The following is a 22,334-nucleotide window of genomic DNA, read 5'->3' as shown; positions in this document are numbered from 1 at the left end:
TGCTCGGGTGCGTCAACGATGCCGCTGGTGGACCCGGTGGGGGCCAAGGTGGAGGAGATGTTGGTGGGCCACCGGGTGAACAAGATGGCCAGGAGCTTAAGGACGAGCGCCTGATCGAGGTATCACAAACTAAACTAAAACTCAAGTTTTTTTTTTTTTACCAGATAAGGCCCACTGAGCTATATAGCTCTTTTTTTAAAGAAGCGACCTGGCTATCAGCAATGATAGATCAACGAAGTGGTTTATGTATGTATGTTGAACTTCTTTTGCACCATACGTAGCCAACCCGGCTCATCATGTAGAAATGTATAGCAGCCAAATGCTCTGAACGCATGTTGATTCTAATTGTGGAGGGGAAAACTGAAGGACCCGGAGAAAAATCTACGTGACCACGGAGAGAACGTGCAAACTCCAAATGTACAGGCGTCAGGGTGGGGATCGTATCTACGGCCTCCCGTATAGCAGGAGAGGTAGTTAATATCTTACTCCGAAGCGTTGCTTCCCAACAGCGCAGCCTCTAGGCACGCAATAATGAATCCATCCTTGCGCTCCCGATACACGCTTCGAATTATACTCGAATTGAAGAATAGAAAAAAAACACCGATTTTGTAGAGTTCATGGTGACACATTCGGTTGAGCGTGGGGGTCACATAGAACACAAGGGATCACGCACACAGAAATAAAGCGGAGGGCTGCTGGCAAGAAAGGTGAGAAAATGGGCATTGGGGATAGGGAATTGGGGGGAAACCCCAGTGGCGAAAAGAGAGGCTATATAATAGAGAGGGGGACAAAGGAGGAGATTCGAGAGGTCTCGCCATCAGGATCCGTGCTCGTGCGCGACGGGTGTTCGCGTCGGTGTGAAGTTCTCCACCGGCAGGACAACACGTTGTCGTCGCCCTCTCACCGGCGCAATTGCCAGTTTCAACCGACTAAAGTTGCCCGCTCGCTCGCAGGCGCATCAAGGCGACGAGGAGACGGAGATCTTTCCTTACCCAGACGTCCTCCCAGCACCGGCGGGCGCCTGCAGCCTGCGAGACCTCGCCGCGGCCGCCGACAAGATCGCTGGCGGCGACCTCGGCGACCCCGACACGCCGGACTCCGGCGACGGCAAACGGGACGAGCGCCGGGCGGCGATCCACGGGGCTCTGGGAGGGACGCCGTTCCTCTGGCGGCTGCTCCAGCTGCAGCAGCTGGAGGATTTGACGGTGACGAGCGAGAAAGGCGGCCTCCTCGGCCCCCGTCGCCTCCGCCGGTCAGCGTCGCCGCTGTCGCCTCGTCCCGCGACGGCCCTCGGCCGCGCAGAGGAATGCGGTGAAGGTCATGGGTCACGGAGAGGCAGCGTCGTGTCGGGCGTCGTGTGCCCCGCGCGTCTGGTGTTCGCCGGGAACTTGAAGTAGCACGGTTTTCGCCAGGCCACGAGAATCGTTGTCCCGTCATCGCCGTCGTTAGCCGTTGGAGATCCACCGCTCGATGATGAAGGCTGTCGTATGTCTGAAAAGTCAATTATTTAGTGCGTTGTCCTTCCCCCGCACCTCCGATGAGCACGGTTGGCTACGTACGGTGCGAAAGAAGTTGAACCCACGTACGTGCACCTTTCACGGTCCTGCGTAGCAACGATCCGTCGAGCTCCTGCGCACGGGCTGATTTCATCGCTTCGTCTCCAAGGTGGATGTCCTCTCGGGCGTGCTCCCTTCCTTGGGCTGCCACTCCCCCGGTGGTCCCGTCCCTTCGCCATCGTCCCCTTCCAGCGACAGGTCCAGCGACGTGTCCCGGACATGTCCTGCACGGAGGCACTTTTACTTGAGCCAATACGATTTGCGTAGCATGTTCTCAAATCGACGTGTTCGTGTTGATATCGCTCGGGGTAATTGCGAGCGTGCGCCTCTCCGCAGTTCCAGGACAGATGGTGGAAATGAGCTTCGCAGTCAGTCGACGTGAAGAGATTTTGTTTTCTTCCATCCATAATACGGGGGGGGTTTGGGTTAGATCGCATAAATATTGGTCGCGAAAGCCTATGTGTTAAACGGACTATTTTAGAATGTTGTACAAGAAAAACTACGTATTATGTCCTGTAGAACTTATTTCTCACCGTACGCAGTCAACCGTGCTAATCGGAGGTGCAGTGTTGAGCCTATGGGCGGTGTTGAGTCTGTGGGTAGTGTCAGTTTATGGGTAGTGCTAGTCTATGGGTAGTGTTAGTCTAAGGGCAGTGTTAGTCTATGGGTAGTGCTAGTCTATGGGTAGTGTTAGACTAAGTGCAGTGCTAGTCTATGGGCGGTGTTGAGTCTGTGGGTAGTGTTAGTCTATGGGCAGTGCTGAGTCTAAGGGCAGTGCTAGTCTATGGGCAGTGTTGAGTCTGTGGGTAGTGTTAGTCTATGGGCAGTGTTAGTCTATGGGCAGTGTTAGTCTATGGGCAGTGTAAGTCTATGGGCAGTGTTAGTCTATGGGCAGTGTTAGTCTATGGGCAGTGTAAGTCTATGGGCAGTGTTAGTCTATGGGCAGTGTTAGTCTATGGGCAGTGTTAGTCTATGGGCAGTGTTAGTCTATGGGCAGTGTTAGTCTATGGGCAGTGTTAGTCTATGGGCAGTATGCATGTACGTCTGTTCAACTTCTTTCGCACCCTCCGTAGCCAATCGTGCTAATCGGAGGCGAGTTCCAGGCTTTTAATGTAGAATGCAAGGGAACCTGCACAAAAATGTGTCATGATTAGCACACGATGTAACATTGCGATCCCGGCAGGGAAGTTGAAACAACTGTGGAGGCCGCGCGCGCGTGGTGGGGTAAAGTGTGGGTACTCGCACCGTTGCAAGATGTCTGGCGCAAAGGTGGAAGAGTAGGGCCCACTGTCTTCTGGTGGCGATATTTCTGCGAGACAGCAATGGCAGGGCTGAATCTTAATCTTTTAAAATTTACCTTCACCAAATTAAAAGGGTCTTGCTTTAGTGTCAGACCAGTTCTTTTTTGTGCTTAAGGAGGGTCCTTGCTTGGGATGGTCAGCAACCGAATTCCTCTTTGTTTGAGCGTTGAGCACGCGCGGGAGGAAATCACAATGACGCGTAACAACAACAACAACAACAAAAACTCTCATCGCGGGGCAGGGGGGGGAGTTCGCGATCGCAACCCGAAACGAGAGAGAGAGTCGAGCGACCGCGACCGCCCCCACAATTTATCGCCCCGCGCCATTCGAGACCCCTCGCTGAATGCCTCCAGGATTAGCGGGAACATCGTGCTCATATTTAATCGCGTAGGTACCAGAACGGAAAGTGTACCTCCGGCGAAGAGCAGACGTTGCCTCACTCGTCCGCTCCGGTTTCGTCTGTGAGAGGAGCTGCGCACAGCTGATGACTGAAACGCCAAATGCTGACCGTGCACGGCCCTGCGCCCGCAAATGGCTCGTACGCATGTGCCGTGCGTTGAACTTCTTTCGCGCCGTACGTAGCCAACCCGTGCTAATCGGAGGTGCGGGGGAAGGACAGGAAACCAAACACCGAAAGCAGTTCTAAAGAAATTAGTTTTCAATTTGGACGATGATTTAAAAGCGCATTGTTCCCAGTGGCTTCCCAATATCGGAAGGGAGAGCGTTCCAGACGGCCGCAGAAGCGCATCCGAAAGCGCCGCGCGATGCGGTGACCACTTTTGCTCGGACGGCCATTGATCCGACTAAGTTGGAACGATGGATGCAGAATGACGATCGCGCAGGTGTGCTGCGTGCCCCGGGGCACCGTGCCGAACTATTCTGGAGCGTACTTCATTGACCTCCCGAGCTGAAAAGAGGTAGAGGGGAGGGTCAGGGGGGGTCAGGGAGTGGCCAAGTACGAATCCTAAAATGCACCGAGCCACCTGAGACCCGGCACCCGGCGCACTTACAGAATCAGCTGTTCCAGGCGCAGGGCACGCACCACCCTCCCCCCACAAGCCCCCCCCCCAACCCCCCCCCCCCACGCCCCCCCCCTCCATGCCCCCCGTGAGTCGATGCACAAGGCTGCCCGCCTGGCCTCGCCGCGAGTGGCACGGCAGCAGCCGCACCGAGACGGAAAAAAAACGCACGAGAACGAGGGACCCGTTCGTCGGTTTGCAGAATCATAATCAGAAATATTTATTTATCCTGGAGGAATCCGACGAGCTGTAAAGCTCTTTTTCACAGACGTCCAGTCGCGGCGGGTGAGAAGAACGTTACAGCAACAAACAGCACAAAGTACACAGAGGGTAAACAAATCACCCAAACAAATACAACTAAACCATCCACATCCTACCAGGCAAACCCCACGGAGGTATTGCATTCATTTCTCAAAAGCGACCTTGCAAAAAAAATCACAGCGCAACAACGCGGCTTATCATTTGGACATTTTCGGCAGCAAAATAATCGCGGGCGGCCACGCGGCCCAGCTGGTGGCGCCATCGCCGCTCGTTGCAGAGTTTCGCGGTTTCGTGGAACCCAGCGGCCACCCCGGTTAATACTGTGGGTGTGTTAACCGCGAATGCGCCGTCTGCTGCTCAATGTACGTAAAAAATAAGATAAAGTGACGGTATTTTAAAGAGTAGGCTGTGCGTGTAAAATATGGCGCCTTTGTGATAGCCTTGTTACTACACGCATGAATCTACGATCAATTAAGTTCATTCCGGATTGATCTTGAAAGTTCCAACATTGGGGCTAAATATGACATTATGGATTATCCTAAATGTTTCGGGTTGATCTCAAATTGTGACGTCAATCTTCCACGTTATCCTTTCCGCGCCTTTCCAGGCAAAAGTTCGTCACGTGACATCATGATGACGTTGCTTCGCCTTAAACTATAAAAATGCGCAAATTAAAATAAATGTTTGACTGATGGAACTCTAGAAAAAAAATTCTAAGATTAACTGTTAACATTCATAAAAAAACGAATTAATGTGGCGCATATAAAATGTAAGTTATTCAAGGCGAACAAATATGAATCCGAAAATATGAAATCACCAACTTTATGACGCTTTAACCCCCCAATATCTGAAACTATTGAATGCAAAACTCAACACCAACAGGAGAATCCACCTTCAGGGCCCCCCCACCAGTTCAATACGGTCACTCGTGACCATTATCAACGTAGCGACGCATCGATGAACCCATCCTCACCGCTCGCGATGAGTCGCATTCTTTAAAGGGCGTGAGTCGATTGTTTTTTAAAAGTCGCGTGCGGTATGGTCCGGTCGGTGGGGCTCAGTGGCAGTCACCGGTGGTGTGGGGCCGTCCATAAATGACGTCACGCACCTGGGGGGGGGGGTCAGACATTTGTGACAAGGGGAGGGGGGGGGGTTTATAAATGTGACGTCACATCAAAATGCTAACTTTAAATACATATAGACAACACGTTCTACTTAATTAAATAGACTTTTTTAATAAATGTTTTCTCCTACAACATCAGAGTGCAGCGGCACATTAAGTAAGCACGTTTAATTTATTTTTGGGGGGAGGGGCAGAGCTTTGTGACGTCATATTTGATGGGGGGGGGTCTGACTTTTTGTGACACCGCGTGACGAGAGGGGGGGGGGGTCAAAAATCGTCCAAAATCGCGTGACGTCATTTATGGACGGCCCCTTATCACGTGGGAATGTAGAGCAGCCAAATACGCAGAGCGCGTGTCGATTCTACATGTGGAGGGGGGGGGGGGAATAACGGGAAGACCCGTGGAATAATCCACGTTGCCACGGGAAGAACGTGAAAAGATCCAGGCGACGGGGTCGGGGTCGAACTCACGCGTTCCTGCACGGAAGGCGTTCACATTTCGCCACTGTGGCACCTGGGCGCTTCCACCTCGAGAGTTTTCAAACCGTGCTGAATGTGAATGTGCTCTTCTCCATCGCTGCCCCCTTCAGAAAAAACGGTCAGCATCAAAAATATGGACAGCGTGAATTATTTCGATTTAAAGCTTTCGTGACTGCAGGGATTCATCTTCTTGGTTCTTTCGGTAAAGTCACGTAGAAGGGAAGTAATAAAATAATAAAAATGAAACATAATAAAATAATTCTCACGACGTTTCGGCCACAACGCAAGCAGCCGTCCTCAGGTGAAGACCAGGTCTGTCATTCAGACGCTGTCGCCTCGACAGACCTGGTCTTCACCTGAGGACGGCTGCTTGCATTGTGGCCGAAACGTCGTGAGAATTATTTTATTATGTTTTATTTTTATTATTTTATTACTTCCCTTCTACGTGACTTTACCGAAAGAACCAAGAAGAACATGAATAATTTTGAAATGCTCAGATTATTACTTTTTTACGTAACGATGCCGCACTCAGTAGCTACGGTCCGTTGAGATGTACGCCTCGCCTTGGCATTAAGAGATGCGGGTTAGGACAGCGGTCCCCAACATTTTCGGCACCCCCAATTTAAATTATAATTACGGCTTTGAGTCCAAGAACCCGGATCTATAGCACACAACTGACAAAGTACTCAGAGGAGGACTGCATTGGATCAGATTAACTCAAAATTCGAATTCGTCTGCAGGTCACCAGCTCATCCTTCGACGCCCTCCAGTTGACCGCGAGAGCAAAACCTCGTTGTGTTGTTCGTGTTTTTCGATTGCCGTCATTCCATTCGTGAATAAACAACCCAACGCGGACACTAAATATATCGAGCGCACGAGTTATTTTAAAACGGCACGCGCACGGACGATGGAGAGTGCCGTGAATATCAAACTCGAGGATAAGAATCGTGGTTTAATACTGGAGGAATCCGATGAGGTTTCAAGCTGGTTTTTTTCTCAGATGTCCAAATAGGGGGGCCGGGTCAGACCCCCCCAAGTTAACCCCTGACCGCAGCCGTTCCTCACATCCGAGCATGACAAGGGCGGTGACTTTAAGGGTAGCTCTACACGGCCCTGGTGAAACGGCATCACCTGGTCATCGCTTGACGACGCTGGTTTGTATTGACTGGCGAAACGTCGGTCTCGAATTGTAAATGTCGTGGGTGTTTACTCTCCAACACACACCGGTGTGCCGTGCCAGTAACGAATTGCCACCTTTTGTTTACGTGGCAAACCTTACTGGCCGTGTCGGGTGGCGGCGGGTTAAACGACACATTTATATTTACGCGATCGAACCCCCAACAACAACAAAAACCCCTCTACTGTGCATTCCCTCGTTGTTAGGCTGCCGTGATTATGGCCATCGTTCAGCAACCGCGGCCGTGCCCTTACAAGACTTCTACTTACACCAGCGGTGCGCTTGCCTGCATCTGACCCTCCCCACATATCCCCAGATCGCGTTACTAGAAAACCAAAAATGTCACCCCTCCCACCGGCCACCCAATGGAAGTTATGCCATGGCAACAGATGGCAACTGTGCCGGTCACGCACACCACACACAATACTCCACCTTTCTGGGGGGAGGAAAATAGCTTCATAGCTCATCGGATTTCTCCAGGTTAAAGACATATTCTTCGAGTGCTGGGGTCGGCAAACTTGCGGCTCTTCAAAGACTGCTTCGTGGCGTTGCTTATTAAGGGACCACCACCGTCTCGTATCCACGTGCATTGCGAGATGTTAACTACCTCGCTTGGCATACAGGAGGTCGTGGGCTCGATCCCAACCCTGACGCCTGCTGCTGTATATTTGGAGTTTGAAAGTTCTCCCCGTGGTCACGTGATTTTTTCTCCAGGTCCTTTGGGGTTTCCCTCCACATAAAACAAGTTTTTTAGTATTTGGCTACTATAATTGTCCACATAAGCCACTTGGTTGAGCTATCATTTGTGGGCAGTCGCTTCTGAACAAGCGGCTAATATAGTTTGGTGGGCTTCACCTGGTAAAATTAAAGAGTTATTATTTTCTACTGATTTACTCACCTTTTCTCTACTCGGCATACCTATCGTGTTTGTATTTTGCTTGTTTTGTTACTTTCTGACCCTGCCCCACTGGACATCTGCAAAAAAGATATTTATAGCTCATCGGATTCCTCCAGTATAAATATTCTGATAACGATAGTTGCTCGACAGCCCCGCCGATATGTTGAATTACCAAGAGCTGGAATGTAGCCAGATTTAAGTACAAAACCACGTAATAAAGTGCACGGTTATTTTTCGTTGTCCAGCCATTGGTGAGCCAACGGAGACCATTAATTCACTACACTTGAGGACTTGGTTAAATCCTGGACAGCTGTCTGGGTTCAAACCCCAGCATTTCAGCAGTGCCAGCCCAAGGGTTCAAACCCACGATACTTTTAACATTTTTATGCTACAAGGGCAGTGTTAGAGGTTGTGGCTTTTTCATAAATGTGCCTTTACACCAGATCCAGCTGATTTGCCTGGCGATGGCTTTATCAGCCGTTACTCTTGCTGTGTGCGTGCGTGCGTGCAAAGGCGTCCGGGCGTGGTGCTAGCCACCCACCCCCCTGTGTTTGCTGTGCCGGCTTTCCATGGTGCTCACGAACAACAACACTTTGCTCCAACAGTCTTTTAAGGCTATGGGGGGAAGAGTCTTCGTGCACCAGTTGCGGGGAGCGGTAATGTAGCCGGTTCGCGCGCTGCGCTACGAACGCGCGTAACACTCACGGCCAACACCAGTGACGATTATCGGAACCGGTCCTGGGCCTGCCCTAGGTCGACTCCGCCTCAAGTAAGTACCTGGTGCGGTGTGTAAACATCGCCACTAGAGAGACAAAGGCGGTCGGGCGTGGTGCTGGCCACCCACCTGCTCACCCACCTGCTCATCCACCGCGCCGGCCTTCACAGATGCCCGCTAACAGCACTTGCCCCGAAAGCCCGTGCAGGCTATAACACGGGCGGACTCTTTGTCGTCATCATTTGCACGAGGTACCAGGTGACGATCTTGTTGCTAGCCATGGCGCGAGGCATTAAAAGTGGCCAACGAAAACCCTCTGCGCTCTCCCGACGCGTTCTCGAGGTGTTGTGCCGCGTGCTGCTTGTGTACCACGTTGTCGTCCGGCACGGCGTCCGAAGCCTTTCGCGCCACGCAACGGAAGATCTTCTTCATTCGGGGAGAACTGAACCGAGAAGCTCCCAGCGCACGAATCAGAACCTTGTCCCGGGCATGGTGCCGAACAGCGCGCGTCGCAACAGGAAAACACATCGGGAGAGCTGTTGCAGTGCGACCTGTCATAAATGTGGTGCAGTGGGAAGAAAAACTTCCTTATCTGGGTGGCGGTTGCTGCTGCTGCTGCTGTTGAGGCAAGCGTCAGCACGCATCGACTGCCGCAGTTGTTTAAAAACTCGGAAAGATTAGTTTCGAAATCCATCGTTCACTTTACTTTAAATAAACACTTATTATTGATAGTAACAATAAAACACAATAACAGTACGCACCGTGTCGTAATGGCGATTTGCATGTAGTGCAAATCCTGTACTGGAAAAAAAGTACAGCAACGTTCAGTTAAATTACACGAGTAAAAAAAGAAAATTCGATACAAAACATCTTAAAACGTAGCTTTTTGTTTCCCTGCAGAGTTCGGAATGGTTTTTTTCGTTGTCGTTGTTCTTGTAAAGTCTCAGCGACGACGCAGGCGCTTCGGTTACAACCCAGATGCATCCCTCTCCCATGCGGCCTTGCACCTTCAAGCTGAACAGATCCGAGGAGGAGGAGCCCTGGGCTACGTTACGTTTCAAATTGCGCGCAGCCGGCAACGCCAAAAATTCCTTCCCAGAGGCAGCAGAAACCAAAACGTTTTGGAGAGAGGGGCGGGGGTCAACGAGACGACGAATGAGAGAGTTGGGAGAGATGGGGAAAGTTCTGGTGACGGTGTTTTTCCTTACTGCTGACCGCTTGGTGTCTCTTAGGCATGTGGATCATTTCACCGAAATTCTACAGAACTGTACTGCATAACAACAGAGCATTTACGACGTGTGCAAATTCTGTGGGTAACAAAAAAAAATGATATGCTATTGTACAAAGAAGACCGAGGCAGTAATTAAGTATAACCCGTAAAAACAAAGTTTTTCACTATAAATCCTTTATATGCGTGGCGGCTAGAGTCCTCTCGTCCTCTGGCTTGAGATGGCTGCCACCTATGGGTCAGATGATTGCATTGCACCATTAAGCAATTGGTAATTAAATATAATATTTTTGTCCTAAAAAGTGTAACATTTTGGAAATATTTTTTCACGAACATTAATTGTCATGCACAACGAGTCTGTGTGGAAAATGTCAGCTCGATTGGATCACGGGAAGTGGGTTAAAAAACGACCGAAAGATTTGCACGGTCCTAAGCAAGCAAGCAAACTTAATATAAAGGATTTATAAACACCCAACACCGAAGAGAATCAATCCTCGGCTCGAATCACTCACCCGGAATCACATTATCAGACCGCTGAGGTTGTGAGCGTTCAAAGTTCAGTGCTGCTGTGGTCTTACAAGCAGGCATGACGCTACAGGCCTTGAAACCCTGCGCTTCACAACAACGGTATGACATCACAAGACCAAGTTACACCGTTAAATATCCCGCTGGCACGGCGCGACAATGCACATCACTGGCGACAAAGACGACATGGCCCCGTTGGTCGGTCGGTAACAGTAAAAGACTCCTCAATATTCACACGTTAATTACTGCCATTCTAGCGAGGTCAAAACCCCAAATAAAGACTAATAGATAATTCGCGTGTGTACCTGCGGGTGCTAAAAGTATTAGCTCCTTCGCCTCTAGAAAGCCCACAACATAGGTCCCATTTCTTAAGGCTAAAAACGGCAAACAGCTGATACTATATTTTTTTACTATTTTTATTTTACCAGGTAAGGCCCACTTGAGCTATATAGGTCTTGTTCAGATGCTACCTGGCTACCGCAAACGATAGCTCAACGAAGTGGCTCTCCACGTGGACAATTTATAGCAACTGCCGACGTACGTTTCGGAGAAAAATCCACGCAACCAGGGGGAGAACACGCAAACTCCAAATATACAGCAGGCGTCAGGGTCGGGATCGAACCCACGACCTCCTTGCATACCAGGCGAGGGGGGTTAACATCTCACGAAATAACGTGCGTACAACTTCCCATACACTTGCCCCGCCGCAGGATGTCGTCCCTTCGTGGCGTGCGCTCGGCTAAGCCAAGTGCCGTGAGCGTACGCGACACGACAAGGCGGGAGAGGGGCGTGAATGTGGGAGCGTAGTAGTAGGTCACAACAGAGGATTTTACTGTACTGCTTCTCACGGCCTACAACGTAACCAACCCCTCGTTGTCGGGACATTTAAGAATAGATACCGGCTCACATAACGCCTTTCATACAATCTCAAGGCGTGTTATTTATCGATGACAGTGGGGGGAAGGGGGTTGTGCAATAAATGGTTAAGTGAACATAGGTAATTCCCTTCTCATTAGAAATGTTTTTAGGTGATGTGACTTTGAAGACCCCAAACGAACCAAAGTGACAACCTTTGGGCAGAAAGTTCCACACTCCGGGTGCCACAGACGCGACCGATCGCCCAAAGAGTGCTTTTAAAATACAGTTAAGATATCACACTGCTACATCACAAAACATTGAGATGGTCACGGCTTGGGGAGGCGTTCATTCGGCAGTGGATTGATCGTGGTGATATTTATGATGGTAAAAAAATACTGATCATGACGACGGAAAAATATCGGTGCCTTCTGGACCATTTGTGTTTGCAGTTCTGAGACTTCAGCGTGCACTTGCACTGTGCGGAATGTGCTGCGTATTCGGTCCGCTCGATGTCTAGGGCGCATTTTGGGCCACGGGTGTCTTGGCAGTGCTGTTGACAAGAGGGCTTGCAAGTTCTTCTTAAAAATTGCATTTAAAAACAAATCACACAGTTGTGCACTTGGTCCAATCACTTTGCAGGAGCCTCTCGTGGCTGAGAGCCAACGTGTCCGACGACACGGTGATCCTTCTTCGGACGGTTGTTTACAAAATAAATATTGCATGTCGCAGGCGTTCCGTATCTGCCACCTGCGGATGACAAAATTAGAGAGGAGAGCTACGTTAGAAATGTGACTGGCAAGAACGAGTACAGTTAAAACCAAACCGGTCTCCGAAAGTTGACAAAACATTTGAGCCCACATGTTGGTGTCTCGTTACTGTGGAATCTATAAATATTCCTTTTTGTCTGACTTGGCAACAAAAAAGTCAGAGGTCAGGAACAGATACTTTGGCAGAGGTTTCAACGGAACTTGTTTTTTGTTCTGGGTTGACAACAGCGGCGTGATAAGAGAGATGGTCAAAACACGAACATGCTCTGGAGATGGCCAGGCGGCTCACAGATCAGTGGTGGAGCTTGCACAACTGAGATGGTGGTGGGCGGGGGGGAGAGGTTCAAACCCAAGCAGCCGCCTCCTGATAAACGGGGGCTTTCAAGTTCCAGTGGGTTAATGGTATCGTGGGGGCATGAGGTGAACAATCAATTCAGAAATCTCAGGGAGCAATGCATGACCCCCGTGTTGGAAAACGGTAGTAAAGCAGAACTACCTCTGTGATCCCATCAAGGGTCCTGACAAACTAGTGGGGGGGGGGGGGGGCGGGCTCTGCAATTTGCCGCATGCCCTGCTACAGAGAATTATTTTTGTTGTTGTTGCAGAAAACTAATGTTTTTAATTCTGACAGCTGGAAGTGTATTCAAAATTAAGTGCAAAACCAAATGTAATGTTGTTTGTTTATGTGCAGTCATTGGTGGCCAGGCAATTTAATCAGGGCAGCTGAAACCCAGATTCAAACCCAGGATCTTAGTGATGCTGGGCTCACTGCTCTGACCTCTGACCCCCTCGGTCCCCTGCCTTGGGAAACACTTAATGAGGCGTTCCACCTGATGAGATTGAATTTCTAAAGTTTGCAACGATGGGAATCCACTAGAACTTTATATTCGTCAATCCGTAATATTTACAATTCAGTGTGTGTATACGGTCAACTCTCCATAATTGATTATAATCCGTGGAAGGATTATTCGGGATGTGGATGAACGGTACTTGAAAAATAAAACAAGAATATAAATGTGCATGCGCCGGTTTAATTACGAACTGCTTCCTCTGACTCGTTGAGGGTCAGTGACTCTGTGCTTCCGTAACCGCAAGTGTGTTGGGAAGCAAACCGATTACTGTGAGAATCAATTAAAAAACACACTTTTGATGCCTGCGCCCTCCATTCCACGTAGGCGAACGACACACGAGTCAACAATACGTTTCTATATCCTGATTAAAACAAAATGCATTGTCAGTGCTTTTGTTTTATCAGGGCCGCCCCTGCCCTCCATTACATCTCAGATAACTGAGCAGACGAACAAACACGCACCTTCGATGAGCACGGTTGGCTGCGAACAGTATGAAAGAAGGTCAACATACGTACGTACACACAAACACGTTCAATGGAACAATGCCGACAGGTGCAAGGCTGCTCGTACGCAAGTGTGAAAGCCAACACAAACCAGCGAAACAACACAAGCAAGGGAGTGGAGAAACTTTAAATAACTCGGCACCATTGGTTGAAAGTATTTAAATATTTTTTTTCTTTTACCAGGTTAGACCCACTGAACTATATAGATCTTTTTCAGAAGCGACCTGGCCACAAATGATGGCTTAACAAAGTGGCTCATCACGTGGAAATATATAGCAGCCAAATACTCTTTAAAACCCACGTTTCTAAATGTGGAGGGAAAAACCGGAGGACACGGAGAAAAGTCCACACGACCACAGGGAGAGAGAAACGTAAACTCCAAATATACAGCAGGCATCGTCAGGGTCGGGATCGTCAGGGTCGGGATCGTTAGGGTCGTGATCGAACCCTCGACCTCCTGTATACCAGGCGAGGTAGTTAACATCTCACCACGGCGAGAAAGAGAGACACGCAAGCTCCAAATATACAGCAGGCATCGTCAGGGTCGGGATCGTTAGGGTCGGGATCGTTAGGGTCGGGATCGAACCCTAGACCTCCTGTATACCAGGCGAGGTCGTTAACATCTCACTACGGCGAGAAACAGAGACACGCAAGCTCCAAATATACAGCAGGCATTGTTAGGGTCGGGATCGAACTACGTTCATTCACGGTTGTCCCCTAACGGTGTTTGCAATGTTCCGCACCACTGAGCCGGGGCGCGGTGGTGGTGGTGGTGGCGGCGGGAACGTTCGCACGTCACATGGTCTGCGGTGTTGAGTCAGCCGCCCATTCCTAGAAGTAATCCAACCTCACAGTTCTCAGAGGCCGGACTGGTCAGCTAATTACGAGAAGTCGACAGGAAGAGATGGTGTTGCTTTGAGGTCAAAGCTACGCCACACGCGACCTCTTAGGTTTTGCAACTAAAGCGTCAAGTTTTTTTTGTTATTTAATTTCCTTCTGCACCTCGGTTATTTTTTTCATCGTTATCTCCGATTGCAAGTAGTTGCGTATTTTTGCAGCGTCTGCATTTTTGTTCTTTGATTGAATATTTATAGCCGCTGGGGAATTCTCGTGTTCAATACTCCAGCGGATGGCAATGCAACGACAGGGATGGAATAGCGAATGCAGCAAACCTACAGCTTGTTGCACAAAGCGACATTATTTTTTTTTATTTGGAGTTCTATTCTCCATAATAGAGGGTTTTGGGTGAGATTGCGTAAATATATATGTGTCGTTAAAATCCGTCACCACCCGACACAGCCAACTAGTAAGGGTTGTCACGTTCTATTCTTTTTATTTTAAATATACTGTGACGTTTGCGCCACAATGTAATAACAGCATATTGTTAATTTCCATTGATGCTTTAAAAAAAACTGCATTAAAACAAATTAAATTAACCCCTTAGAGTCGATGCACATTCGGTTGTGTTTTTTTAAGTAATACCCGTTTCGTTTTGTTGTTCAATCAAAGTTGTCACGATAATAATTATTGTTGACTGCATTCGCAGCAACATGCACAAATTTGCTAAATTTAGTTTGAAAAAAAGGGGTTTTTTTTACACTCAATTTCTTCATGTTAATTCAAAGTGTTCACATGTTAACTCTTAAAAGTCTCCAGTTTTATCAGGCATCAGGACCCCAGAGTGTAAAATGTGCAATATCCAACTACAATCATTCAATTGCTCAACTCTCAGCTTGGAAGCATTTCTATTCGCCTGAAACGCCTGCCTCCTAATAATTGCTATCAGGCAATTTTTGGTGACAAACTCTGCCGAGGGGACGTTTTCCTTCCAAAATTCATCGCCGTAAAAAAAAACAGAAAACTCCCGCGGAGTCACAGCTCATCGTGTACACGGCACAGGCCCATGCGTCCATTCACTGCTGGATGGAGGGACTCCCCGCACAATTTGCGGGTCATTGCGAAGGGGTTATATTTGACCACACTTCACCACGTTTGGTCAGCGTGGGTCAACGAAGGATTGGGAGGAGAGAGGCTAGAGAGCAGACAAATGCACAACAACAACAACAATGCATTTCACCCACCACGCAGCCCCGTAGCCTACACAGTCGGCGGCACTTGTCGTGCGTGGTGGCCCTCCACTCAAGGACCAACCCATCCCGGCCATGCTCAGCTTCTGGGGTATGACGATGATGGCTTAAACGACGTTGCAAGCGATTTGATCGGATACAAACTCAGCATAGAGGGGGCTATAAAGCAAGATTTGTTATGCAATCCGTGTTTCATCATTGCACACATACGCACTAGAATCGGGAAGTTGTCACACGTCCCCTGAGGCCAAGGTTACAGCAAGAGCTTATCGACGCCATTATTACAACCCATTACGCTTGCTCATGTGCTTTCGAGGCGATCTCCGTTTTCATCCGTGTTCTTTCTCACCAGCCGCGATATATCCACTGCTGGATGAAGCCCAACCGCGAGCTGAACAGTGATCTTTCGCAGCTCTGAGCGATGCAAAAAAATGGGTCCAGCGCCTATACACACACAAACACACGAGCCGGCTTCATTGCTCCATCTCCGCAGAGGATGTCCTGTCGGACGCATTCACTCCCCCGGCTGGCACTCCCCGTCATTAGTCTCTTGACCGCGCGTGGATGAAACTAAAATAAATAAATAAAAATCACTTCCGAGCAAAGAATCCCTGTCCATAACCACTTTCTTTTCTCATCTGTTTGGTTCCTGCACTGAGCAATGTGGTATAAAGTATGGTCAAACAACTCCCCCATAACCGACATGACGTGGAGACACGTGCAGCCAGCATTGGGTTGGCAAAACACAACAATGGGTTCTTAAAAGTATCGATCTACCCAGAGCCCTTTGCTGTAAATTGGGGCAATTCCCGCTTTATTCTTATCCGATTACAAGAGTTGTAATTTTTAGAGCAAGTGGACATGCTGCTGCTAATAATGACACAAGAGACAAAGGTGAAGCCCTACACAATCGCTTGCTCTCGCCCACTGCTGATGGAGTGGAGTTCACTATAGGGAGCTACAAGGACGTAATTACAATAGATATTGGGGGGGGGGGGGACACATCCCCCCCCCCAATAATCAAATATGCTCAAAATGTCCCCCCCCCAATATATTGCTATAAAAAATATTTGTAAACATAATAATTGTGATGCTATGTAAATAAAAACAACAATTTGCTAAAACCTTGGCCACAATATCTGGACTTGTCTTCATAAAACAATGCATAGATTTCTGTTAAATATGATTGTGGTAATGGTTGTACTTTATGAATCCCTAATCTCTGCCATTACATACAATGAAACAAGGTAAAAAAACAAGAAAAAACAGCAATGTAATAAAATACACTATTAGAGACATTATTGTTAAAAATAAATAAAAAGTCCATGCCCTGTTAGTGAATTTTTTTATATTTTAGGCAGGAAATTAGTTTTCAAATTTAGATTTCTTTTCTGGGGGTGGACCCCAGACCCCCTGTAAGATTTGGTCCCCCCCCCAATGTTGACTCCATGGCTACGGCCTTGGGGAGCTACGAAGGGGCCCACCACCTGGATGTGAGAGGGGGCATTTGGGTCCAGCCTTCATCACTCGGCAGATAAACTCAGAGGAGGTGTGGGCAAGCACCCCACCCGCGTTTACAACCAACACCAAGCGCGGCGTGTCGAGATCGAATCTAACCTCTGGATTGCAAATACTAATGCGTTGTAGCTACAGCACAAAGCCACCGGATGAAGCCGGACAGTGGCCATCATCAGAGATCTATGAAGCTACGCAAACTTGAACATGGATATAATAGTTCCCCTTGTCAGGGCAACCCATCGCAACGGTGCCACGTTTTGGCAGCAGAAGCCCTCTATAATCACGGTACTTGCTGTCCCGTTACTGAGGGGGCCTCCCGTGTCTCTGCACACCGCGCCTTCAACACTACGCGTGGACCGGTGTGGTGAAGTATGGTCAAAATATCACCCCCCCCCACCCACGATCCTTAACGCAGTGGGGGAGATGGCCTCGTGATGTAGCGGTGGACAAAAGGGAGGCAAGGGGAGAGGGGGGCAGGCACATCTTGATAGTTGCGATGATTGTGAAAGACGCTGCAGAGGAAATGCATGGGCGAGAGAGGAAGCGAAGAAGATTACGCAACATTTATTTTGTTTCTTATCGGCGATTCCCACCCCAAAGGTGATGGGAAGGCCACCAGGGGACTTTTCCATCTTGGGAGGGAGATTTAAGGAATGCCTGAATGACTCAAATCGCGTCGTGACCGTCAACATTTTTGGGCCACGATTTATCCACGTGTTGGATGAAAGGCCAATATTTCAGGGAGAATACCTTACATTTAAAATAAAAACCTAATGAACAATTTAACATGCGAAGGAACTGACCAACCAAAACTAAATGAACGATTGAATAGGCGGATAAAAGAATAAATGAACATGTGAATGGCCAACGGAATGGCAAAATGAACTAACAAATCAACAAACGATCACATTGGTCTATTAAGCAAAGCATAGGGAAATTAAGGAATTGACGAGTGTGTGAACAAGGCGACGAAGGAATGAGTGAACGAATGAACAAGACAACTAATCGACTGAACTTACAAGGTCAACCGATGAATGAACAAATAAACAAGGCAATGAATGAGTTAATACAAATGTGACGAATCAATGAGTGAATTAACAATGCATCCATTGAATGTGAATGAAGAAAAAACAATCGACAACTGAACGACCGTAAATCAATGACAAGAACGGTTGAATGGTCAAAACAAGAATGAGTGAATGAAGAATGCAATGAACAGATAAATGAACGAAAAACTAAATTTCGACGTAAAGCTTTCCTGACTGCAGGGATTAATATTCTTGGTTATTTCAGTAAAGTCACGTAGAAGGGGAAATAAAAAAATAATAAAAAATAAAACAATAAAATTCTCACGACGTTTCGATTGCAACACAAGCCATCATTATCAGGTGTGAAAACCACAGCAATATTTTCTTCCACAGCAAGCGAAAAACAAGACAATTTGCTTGCTGTGGGTTTCACACCTAATGATGATTGCTTGTGTTGCAATCGAAACGTCGTGAGAATTTTATCGTTTTATTTTTATTATTATATAATGTTTTATTTTATTATTTTATTATTTCTCTTCTACGTGACTTTACCGAAAGAACCAAGAATACGATTGTTTTTCTGTTTGAATGTTTCGTTACATTTGTTGTTCATCGTACACTGAAACATGTTTTTGGCTTGCATCCCAGATCCCTCTTCCAATAGACCTTTGTCTGAATAGGGCTCTTAAGATTATTTGAATAAGAATCTTAATTTTCGATTTAAAGCTTTCCTGACTGCAGGGATTCATATTCTTGGTTCTTTCGGTAAAGTCACGTAGAAGGGGAAACAAAACATTTATAAAAAAAATAAAACAATAAAATTCTCACGACGTTTCGATTACAACACAAGCAATCATCATCAGGTGACTTTACCGAAAAAACCAAGCATACGAAAAACAACATTTCACAAATCACCATCTTATAATTCTAACAAGCTCTCGTGAAACGAATGAACAAAGACGACAGAATGATGGAGAACGAACGAACGAACCAACGAACGAAACACGACTCCTTCACCTCCACAACTCCGGCTCGCCTGCATCCTTCACGCGCGACACGTGGCACGGAGTCGGTTCACGGCTTCTTTGATCAAATTGCCGCTCATCAGCAGCTCGTGGAGGACATCGCGGGGTTCGGACAGCGTCTCCGGCTCAGGCTCCGGCTCCTCGGGGCGCCCAGGGGACGCCGACCCCGGAGGGAGACCTCCGAGGGAGGCTCCCCCCCCCGCCGGCGGCACACCGAGGGCACCCCCGGCGAGGGAGGGTGGAGGAGGAGGCTCGCGGCGAGCCGGGTAAGGGGCGGCGCGGGCTCGCTGAGCCGCCGCGGCCCTTCGTGGCATCTTCAGCCGCAGCGACTCTGCCATGCGGATCGCCAGCTCGTCCACGCTGCCGCCGCTGCTGCTGCTGCTGTCGCTGCTGCTGCCGCCGCTGCTGCTGTCCTCGTCGTCGCACGGCATTGCGCTTGCTTACTGGTGTTGTTGTTGTTGCTGCTGCTGCTTGCGCGCCGAGACAAAGAGACGGCGCTCGGAGGGATGCAACGGCCTCCTCCTACTCCGCCTACTCCGCGAGCACGTGGGACACCCACAACAACAACAAAGCCCGCCTCGCCGTGACGTCGCGCGGACAACCCCTGACGTCACGTCGCGCTGCGGGGTGCGGCCAACGTAATGACGTCACGACGTAATGTTGGACGGCTGCGGTGACGTCATCGCGCGCGTGAACGGCGACGTCATCGCGCGGTTTAAATAGGGCGTGGTGACGTCACGCGGTCAGGATTTTTGCGGAACTATTTTTTCGTTTGTTTGTTGTTGTTGTTTACAAATTGGTCAATAACACTGCCTCAAAAGGAGAAATATAATAAAAAGAGAATATGTAAAAGTATTTGTCTAGATTATGAAATGATGTGCTGTAAAATACTGCAAAGGGTTATTGGCCAAAACCGTAATTTGTTATACTGAGTGCTTCAAAAAAACGTTAACACTGACATGGGACTATCGTTTTAAATGGAAGCATAACAGATAATATACACTGTAACATGATAACAAATGTAAGTTAATAGCTTCAAAAAGCCAAAGAGTCTATAACTTATATTCTTGGTTCTTTCTGTAAAGTCACGTAGAAGGGAAATAATATATATATTTTTATTTTTTTATTTCCCTTCTAGGTGACTTTACCGGGGAATCATGATTTGGCAAGAAAATTTCTGCTACGTTGGTCTCCAAAAGTTATTTTTTTACATTGTTAGTTAAATATTAGGTTTCATGTTTACACAGTAGTGATGACATTCATCGTTTGCCACTCCCATAAGCGAGAACTCCCTTGAACTCGTAATCCGTGCTTTCAAATCCATACCCCTATTCAAGTCGAGACTTGTACCTTCCTTGTATTCTCCGCATGCGTGTGAGATTGTCTACTCTACATGTGTTCACGTCCAGGTACAATGACTGACTGCATCTATAAAATCAATATGTCATTCTAGATTTGAAGTTTTCGTGATTGCAAGGATCCATGAACCAAATAATATAAAATAAATATGCCCACTGCTTCTGTCCGCTATCTTGAGGTGTAGTTGCTAAATAAATCCACAGTATATTGTATTGACTGACGGAGGCCCCTATACACTCACACACAGCAACTCGTACGACCGGCTCTGTATTGACATTAAATAAATGTCTCTATTTCTGCGCGTTCGCATTCTTGATATGCGGCGGCGGCGTCTTAAGACGCTACGTGACACCACACTTCATTCGCTTTCGTGAAATCAGCAAAACCACCCCCTTATTGTGAAAATTCCGTCACAGTTCCTATGATCATTGTTTCATTGGTTTCGTGGCTTTATTTTGGTGATTTCGAAAAGTGTATTGGTTTAGCCATGTTTGTTTGTTGTAGTACAGAGTTAGACTGATGGCCTTAATCTAAGTTGTCTTGTGGTTGTTGTTGGTTGTTTGACTTGCATCCCAGCGTTGGTGTACGGTGTTTTTTTCTGCAATATTTAACTTCTTTTTCTTGGATTTTCTGTTTGCACTCAGTCACATATTAACTTTAAGATGTTTTTTTGTTCATGTTTTAGTTTTTTGTTTGTTGCGGTTGCACCCGATTCAAGAGCCGAATGGCTCACAGGGCTATACCTAATAAATGAACTTCAACTTGAACTCACCTGCAGCGGATCGACGCTCACCTGGAGGGAGGGGGAGAGAGGCGTGGGTCTGAACCCCGCCCGTTTAATTTTCCGTCTCCCGGTGACGTGGAGGAGACGAAAAAAAAACCCACCCAGAGCCACAAGTCGTTGACGGCACGAAGCAGCAACAGAGGCGCTCGCGAGACATTGCGAAGAGATCAGAGGGCGAGGTGGGCAAGATCACCTGCAGCTTCGCAGGTAGAGGGATCGTACACGCGCGCACACGCAGCAGGGCAGCATGATGTCACGCGCGTTCATTTTTTGTTTCGAGCTGATGTTTTGTAACGAGTGAAGCACAATGCAAGAAGCATCTCGAAGTGTCCGGACAAAGGGGTCTTTGAGATTATTACTCGGTAAAGGAAGCGATTGCAGAGCAAGTATGATGTACAGTGTGGTCCAGATGTCTTGTGACCCACCCCCCCAATGAATTGGTCCCCAACATTTTCTTCCCTTTTATATTTATTTCTGCTTAAAATAAACCTTGCTTGAACACATTACGTTTTGGAGACATGCATGGGGTCACAAGACATCTGGACCACCCTATACACAATAGAACATACATGATACACAACGGAGAATACACAGAATTAGAAAGATAACCTGTAACAGTCATTTGAGGTTATTCTTATATGTTTTCTGAAAATAATGTATTTCATTGTAGTTATTTTTTTTGGTGCATTCATATTTCTGGGTAAGGTGTGCCCCAACTTTCGTGGCAAATTCAGACCGTAGCTATACGGCAGAAAATTAAATGCCCTCCAAAATTGTGCAGTTGTTGCTGATGGATTTGCTCGTGTCTGCTGTGGCGAAACATTTGCAAATGCAGACGTCAGCAAATGTTTTGCCCCCAAAAAATAAGGATGAATAACTTTTAAAGTCCCATGGTCTCCACATGGCAAAACCAACCCTTGGTGCGGTGGTTATCTCCGTTCGCAGCACATTTCTCCAGGAACGCCTGCTCCTTGTATTGCCACAAAATTAAAATGAAAGCTGGAACAGCTCGAGTGGAATAGCCCACAAAGTGGTTGCTGCCTCAAAAGTTGTTTTTATCTTTCCGATGGCTTTCTGGTGGTTGTGCAAAAAAAACAACGATTATCGGATTCCGCAGTGCCCATTGGATCGTCAGACATTCCTCGTGACCCACCCCAACTTGTTTCCTCCCTCGCATCCAACCTGGGCAACCGTGGTGTGTTGTTCTTCTTGGTTTTTTCGGTAAAGTCACGTAGAAGGAAAATAATAAAATAATGTAAATAAAACATAAT

General features: G+C 47.8%; 1 protein-coding gene across 3 annotated transcripts; it reads right to left on the bottom strand.

The window, feature by feature from the left end:
* Positions 1–9,770: 9,770 nt before the first annotated feature.
* LOC144946647 (uncharacterized) lies at positions 9,771–19,489 on the bottom strand. 3 transcript variants are annotated; one of them, XR_013639925.1, is made up of 3 exons: positions 18,913–19,489; positions 15,699–15,793; positions 9,771–11,888 (listed from the first exon to the last, which is right to left on the bottom strand). XR_013639925.1 is itself a non-coding variant. In XM_078875704.1 (2 exons), the coding sequence occupies exon 1, from the start codon at positions 19,349–19,351 to the stop codon at positions 18,941–18,943; it is 411 nt and encodes a 136-aa protein (XP_078731830.1). In that variant the 5' UTR covers positions 19,352–19,489; the 3' UTR covers positions 9,771–11,888; positions 18,913–18,940. The 3 variants fall into 3 exon arrangements, 2 of the variants coding, with proteins under 2 accessions (XP_078731830.1, XP_078731831.1); XM_078875704.1 differs by lacking the exon at positions 15,699–15,793; XM_078875705.1 differs by lacking the exon at positions 15,699–15,793 and having other exon boundaries at positions 18,932–19,489.
* Between the last annotated feature and the right edge of the window lie 2,845 nt (positions 19,490–22,334).

This window comes from Lampetra fluviatilis, chromosome 42, assembly GCF_964198595.1.
Source record: "Lampetra fluviatilis chromosome 42, kcLamFluv1.1, whole genome shotgun sequence".
Classification (NCBI taxonomy): Eukaryota; Metazoa; Chordata; class Hyperoartia; order Petromyzontiformes; family Petromyzontidae; genus Lampetra; species Lampetra fluviatilis.
This window is presented reverse-complemented; position numbering and strand designations above follow the sequence as displayed.